The 7,023-nt window shown below is 37.4% G+C and overlaps 1 protein-coding gene across 1 annotated transcript; it reads right to left on the reverse strand.

Moving 5' to 3' along the window:
• Positions 1-5,978: 5,978 nt before the first annotated feature.
• On the reverse strand, positions 5,979-6,794 carry LOC136166295 (olfactory receptor 7E24-like). Its single transcript, XM_065932413.1, has one exon. The coding sequence runs from the start codon at positions 6,792-6,794 to the stop codon at positions 5,979-5,981; it is 816 nt and encodes a 271-aa protein (XP_065788485.1).
• Between the last annotated feature and the right edge of the window lie 229 nt (positions 6,795-7,023).

Below are 7,023 nucleotides of genomic sequence, written 5' to 3' on the forward strand. Positions count from 1 at the left end.
GATTGCATTGAATCTATAGATTGCTTTGGGTAGTATAGTCATTTTGACAATATTGATTCTTCCAATCCATGTACACGGTTTGTTTCTCCATCTGTTTGTGTCCTCTTTGATTTCTTTCATCAGTGTTTTATAGTTTTCTATGTATAGGTCTTTGGTTTCTTTAGGTAGATATACTCCTAAGTATTTTATTCTTTTTGTTGCAATGGTGAATGAAATAGAAGATCTTAACAGTCCCATCACAAGCAAGGAAATCAAAACTGTAATCAGAAATCTTCCCGCAAACAAAAGTCCAGGACCAAATGGCTTGACAGCTGAATTCTACGAAAAATTGAGAGAAGAATTAACATCTATCTTATTCAAACTCTTCCAGAAAATAGCAGAGGAAGGTAAACTTCCAAACTCATTCTATGAGGCCACCATCACCCTAATTCCAAAACCAGAAAAAGATGTCACAAAAAAAGAAAACTACAGGCCAATAACACTGATGAACATAGATGCAAAAATCCTTAACAAAATACTAGCAAACAGAATCCAACAACATATTAAAAAAATCATACACCATGACCAAGTGGACTTTATCCCAGGAATGCAAGGATTCTTTAATATCTGCAAATCAATCAATGTAATACACCACATTAACAAATTGAAAGATAAAAACCATATGATTATCTCATTTGATCCAGAAAAAGCATTTGACAAAATTTAACATCCACTTATGATTAAAACTCTCCAGAAAGCAGGAATAGAAGGAACATACCTCAACATAATAAAAACTATATATGACAAACCCACAGCAAGCACTACCCTCAATGGTGAAAAATTGAAAGTATTTCCCCTAAAATCAGGAACAAGACAAGGATGCCCACTCTCACCACTACTATTCAACATAGTGTTGGAAGTGCTGGCTACAGCAATCAGAGCAGAAAAAGAAGTAAAAGGAATCCAGATAGGAAAAGAAGAAGTGAAACTCTCACTGCTTGCAGATGACATGATCCTCTACATAGTAAACCCTAAAGACTCTACTAGAAAGCGACTAGAGCTAATCAAATTTTTAATTTTTCTATAAAAGTCATATTTTGTTTTTATTGTTCAGTCGCTAACTCATGTCTGACTCTTTGTAACCCCATGGACTGCAGCACATCAAGTTTCCCTGTACTTCACTGTCTCCAGCCGTTTGCTTAAATTCAAGTCCATTGAGTAGGTGATGCTATCTAACCATCTCATCCTATGCTGCCCACTTCTCCTTTGTCTTCAATCTTTCCCACCATTGGAGTCTTTTCCAATGATGTTGGTACATTAAATAACTATTTTGACATACTTATTAAATTGACTATTCACTTATATACTACAGTGGTCTTCACAGATGTATGCATTCTGGTTATAGGACTGCAGTCATCTTAAGGCTTGACTAGAAGAGATCTAAGTTCACTTGAGTAGCAAGGATTCAGTTCCCCATGGGCAGTTAACCATAGGCATCATCTCTGGGCTTCTCCATTGGACAGCTGACAAAATGGCAGCCATCTTCCATCAGGGTGAGTTAGTAACAGAGTAGAAGAAGGCTGGTAGGTTGAAAACTTGAAGCGCTTTACACATCAGTGAAACTTCACTCCTTTTTAGATGGAACTCAAACCCAGAGAAAACTCAGATTGAGACTTGCATTCATGGGATGGAACTCAAACCCACCCACACCTCAGGTTGGGACTTGAACCGTTGATCCCTGATTTAGGAGGGGACTCAAACCACTGTCTTTTAATTAAAACCACTCACCTGCTATCAGGACTGAAGCTTAGATTCTTCTGTCTCTTCTCAGAATGCTTGAGGCAATGATACAGGCAAATAATGAGTTTATTATTATAGAATGCTTGTGAGAGCTGGTAGTTGACAGGCAAGGGGCACAGCCCTGAAAACAAACAGTGCTACATTTTTATAATCAAAGAAAATGTGGGGAGGGGAGAAGACCTCCTTCTTTCTCATTTTTAGTTAGCCATTAAGGCTTGCATCATTGGTTCCTCCTTTGTCGCTAGATAGTCTAACCAAGACTGTCATGAAAGTGTTAGATGCTCAGTCCTGGACTATTCTTTATGACCCCATGGACTGTAACCCTCCAGGCTCCTCTGGCCATGGGATTCTCCAGGCAAGAATACTGGAATGGGTTGCCATTCTCTTTTCCAGGGGATCTTCCCAACTGAGGGATTGAACCCAGGTCTCCTACATTGTAGGCAGATTCTGAGCCACCAGGGAAGCAAGTACTATTTAAATCACATGTGTATTAGCAAAAAGATGGCAACATGCACTAGAATGTGGTAATTCACCTCAGGTTTCTGTATAATGTCCCCTTTCACCTAGTTTTGTTGTAGCCAGGTGTTCCGGGAAAAAAACTCACTCAGAAGGACTATGCAGATAGTTGGGTGCAATTTATTATACCAGTGGGCCCAAGGCAGAGTCTCCTCTTAGCCAAGGACCCCGACCAGTTTTTGTGAAAACCTTATATACCCTAAGTGTACGTGCCCAAACCCACTTCCTCAAATTCCCAGAAACTAGTCTGAACAAAGGAAAAAAAGATATAATCAAAGTTAACCCATGATTCATACGCTTTAAGCCTAGGTAGCTAACAGTGGACAATTATCAATAGGCCGTGGTCATACCTCAAGAAGCATAATAGAATGTATGATTCTATTCAGTTACACAGATAATTAGGGTATTCTTTTAGCTGACAAAGAGTCTAGGCACGAGCCCTGGGACTCTTCCTTCTGGGGGCCTGGTTTTCCAGTTGGTATGTCATTTCCATAGATACTGGGCATATAGCTCAAAGTCCACAGAACAGCCCAAGATGGAGTCCTGCTTTCAAGAGGGAGCCTGTTCTGTCTGTTTTCTCCTTCAGTTTCTTTCCTCTTTCACCTATATTCCTGTCTTGGCTACATGCGGAAATGCTACTCTTCAAGGACCATTAACTTCCTGACTTCATGTAACAAGACTGACACTCCGCACCTACTGTCTTGTGTTTTAACTATCAGAGTTTACTTGAGTGTGCCTGGTGCACAAATGCATCTGGTCTTCCTTCAAGGAAGTGTAGACTGTTACTAGGTTACAGGATTCTTTTCTTGAGTGGTCATTAGCTTACAACATTCTCCCAACTCCCTTAAAATTCCCTTTCTGTCTTAATCCCTAGTGGGATTTCTAAACTAATTACCCTACTCTATCCCTCTCATTAATGTTGGAATTATATCCCAATATTTTTCAATATTTTATTCATCGGATGCAGGTCACAAGGTATAGCCAGACAAATTGCTCACGTTCTCATTTGCAAAAATTAAAAAAAAAAAAAAAGATCTCTCAGAACCCTCTTTGAGTATCAAAGTTCACTGTCAGTGAAGTTGGTAGGTGATTTAGATTAGTGGTAAAAAGCAGAGTAAGTCAAACCAGTTAATGGACAGCTCTTCAGAAAGCCCAGATTGCTAGCTCAGAAACTGTGTAGCATCTTTAAAGGAATGATTGATATGTACATTGTATTTTGGGTATGTACAAGAAAGGAGTCCAATGAAAACTGATTATGACAGAAGAGCAGGAAGCATGGATACAAAGTGAAATCCTAGTGAGGTTTTCTCCCCTAATTGCTGAAAACATGATACTTTGTTATCCTTGCATAATATAAATTAAAATAAGCATTGATCAGTCCAATACATAAGGGTATTTTGATGCAATGCTATTTTAAAACCTAAAGAAAATAAATGGAAAGTAAAATATCATTATTACATAACTAACACATGTCATATTAAATATGATGGCTGCTATATGGGAATTACTGGTTCGATAAAACCTTCCCAGATTTAATAATAATTTGAGCTGTTAAAATGCTTTTATTTTCTTTTTTCAGGGAGTAGAAAACCTAGTTTCATGTGACTTCTCTTCTGATATCAAGCAGATGATTTATAATATAGATATCTGCACGTTTACTGTATGTTATCATTTGTTAGGTATGTTAGAGAAGGATAATGCATATATGCCTATCCATATTATTATGTATATTACTATATATCCACATATATTTAGAAAAATTCACATATGTGTATCTATCCATCTATATTCCCCATATGCACTTGTATGTTTCTTCTAGAAATGTAAAACATTAATCAATATATTACCTTAAAAAATAAAGATAAATTAAAGTTGAATTTATTCATAATGACTTGGATGACTTAAGGATTCACAGATACATTTAGAGCCACACAGAAACTGGAAATATGATGCCATCACATTAAGCTCAGTTGTACACACTAGATCAAGGTATATCATTAAAATCACCTTTTTCCCCCTGAGCACACTTTGCAATCTTCCAATTGTAGAACTTCACAACATACCTTAATTCTCCATGTTATCATTTACCATTCAGAGTTTAAAAAAGGAGAGAAAACATGCTAATTATTTTAATGAAGATAATTTAATGAAAGTGACTGATTATTGAAAGATTAAAGACATGAAAGAAAAAATATAGTAGCATAAAGACATATCTCCTCATATCACAGGAGAAGAAAATTCTAACTATGTGTGGGGATGAATAATAATTAGATTCAATGTTGTGATCATTCACAATATACAGAAATGTTGAAACATTATGTCATATAGTTGAAACTAATATGTTATATGTCAATTATATCTCAATAATTAAGATTGTTAAGTTTTTTAGTTATTTTTACAAGGGAATGGCAATTTCCAAGCTTCTTATAATCTGGGTTCAATAGTCTGCTAATGTTGCAATTTGTCCTTTTTCTCCAATAAAATATTAGTGTACATGACTGGATATCATCTTCATCAGGGTTCATCAGAAACCTATTTCCAGTAGCAAGAATGGAATATATTGTTTTCTGTACCAGATTCTAATTAGTCTTATAAAACAGCAGTTCCCTTTTTTATTGAAATATTTATACAATATTGGGTTGATCTGTACTTTGAGTGACTGCTGGAATTTTTTTTAAAGACATTTTTATTCTAGTATGGGAATTTTAGGCCATCGTAAGAGGCCTTTAAATACTAAAGGAATATAGGTTTAGCTTATGTAATATTGTGTAATATTGGCTTCCCCACTGGCTCAGTGGTAAAGAATCTGTCTGCCAATTCAGGAGACACAGACAGATTCAATCCCTGGGCCAGGGAAATCCCATGGACAGAGGAACCTGGCTGACTACAGTCCATGTGGTTGCAAAGAGTTGACTTAGTGATTAAGCAACAACCTGCCTGCCAGGTTCCTCTGTCCATGGGATTTTCCAGGCAAGAATATTGGAGTGGGGTTGCCATTTTCTTCTCTAGATCATTAAGGGGTAAATTATCATAGATGTTTTCACCCTAAAGGATAGGATTTAGATTCTCTGAACAAGTAGGAAAAATTATTGCAAAGTATAGAATCTTTGAATAACAAGAAAGAACTATGATTACTTTACGTCGATAGAAATAAGACAGCTTATGACCAAGATCTGGGTAATTGGGTAAGGAAAGTGAGAAGGGTATACTGATATTTTTTCTTTTAATTTACTTATTTATGTTAATTGGAGGCTAATTACTTTACAATATTGTGGTGGTTTTTGCCATACCTTGACATGAATCAGCCAAGGGTATTTGACAGTGGGACATATAGACTGATATTTTGTACATAATTCTGAAGTGACTATGATTTAAGTGGTAAACCAAAAATAACCTCCTAATTTTGTTAAAGTTATACTAAAAGGAACAATTGTATAAACAAATGGTAAAGAGCCATATGGGTACCTATACTCCATGTGACTGTAGATTCAGAATTTCTTGTTGTGCATATTGAATTTGACTGCATTTTCTTCTCCTCCGAACTGAAAAGGATAAGATATATATTGAGATTAGGCTATTCTGCTGATAATCTTCCACAAGGAACTCTTGGTGTCCTTATTCCTCAGGCTATAGATGAAGGGGATAAACACTGGAGTGACTATGGTGTACATCACTGAGGCTACTTAATCCTTCCTGAGAGATTGTGAGATGGCTGAGCTGAGGTACGCACCAAGGGCTGTTCCATAAAATAAACAAACAACTACTAGGTGAGAGCCACAGGTAGAAAAGATTTTGTACTTTCCATCTGCTGATGGGACTCTCAGAATGGAGGAAACAATTCGAGTGTAAGAGTAAAGAATCCCTGAGGCGGGAATACCACCAAAAATGGCACCAGTAAAATAGATGATTATCTTATCGATGGACATATCAGAACAGGCAAGATGGAGAAGTTGAGGAACATCACAAAAGAAATTAGGGATTTCCACACTTGTGCAGAAGGTGAGTTGCAACACCATCAAGGAGTTAATCAGGGAGTCCAAAAGGCTGCTGAAAAATGACAGCAAAACCAAAAAACCACAGAGGCGGGGTTTCATGATGAGTGGGTAATGTAGGGGGTGACAGATGGCCACCAATCGGTCATAGGCCATCACAGCCAGGAGTAGATTGTCCAAACACCCCAAAAAGAAAAAAAAGGACACCTGAGTCAGACAATTTGCGTAGGTGATGAACTTTCTGTGTGCCTGGATATGTACAAGCATCTTGGGGACTGTGGTGGTGATGAAACCAATGTCAGCCAAGGACAGGTTAGAGAGGAAGAAGTACATGGGAGTGTGGAGGTGGGAGTCAGAGATGACAGCCAGGATGACGAGCAGGTTCCCGAACATGGCTACCAGGTACATGGACAGGAAGAGCCCAAAGAGAAGGGGCTGCAGGTCTGGATCATCTGAGAGTCCAATGAGGAGGAATTCTGAGACCTGTGTAAAATTCTGTGCTTCCATGTAGATGCAGCACCTGTCAACAAAGAAGAGAGAGTTGGAATAAACAAAACAGAACACCCAGATAAATGCATACTTTTTTAATTCAAGTAATTTACAAGTAAAATAATCACACTTGAAGTACATTCAATATGCCCCAGTATGTTCAGCAAAATTTCTATCTGAGCTCTTCTTAAAACTCTTTCCTTATTCACCTGTCTGTCTTATTCACCTGTTTCTATACACACTCACT

The sequence above is a fragment of the Muntiacus reevesi genome, chromosome 1 (assembly GCF_963930625.1).
Source record: "Muntiacus reevesi chromosome 1, mMunRee1.1, whole genome shotgun sequence".
NCBI lineage: Eukaryota > Metazoa > Chordata > Mammalia > Artiodactyla > Cervidae > Muntiacus > Muntiacus reevesi.

What these genes read in the sequence shown, in the direction of transcription:
- LOC136166295 (XM_065932413.1), bottom strand. Translation starts at nt 6,794, where the DNA reads ATGGAAGCACAGAATTTTACACAGGTCTCAGAATTCCTCCTCATTGGA.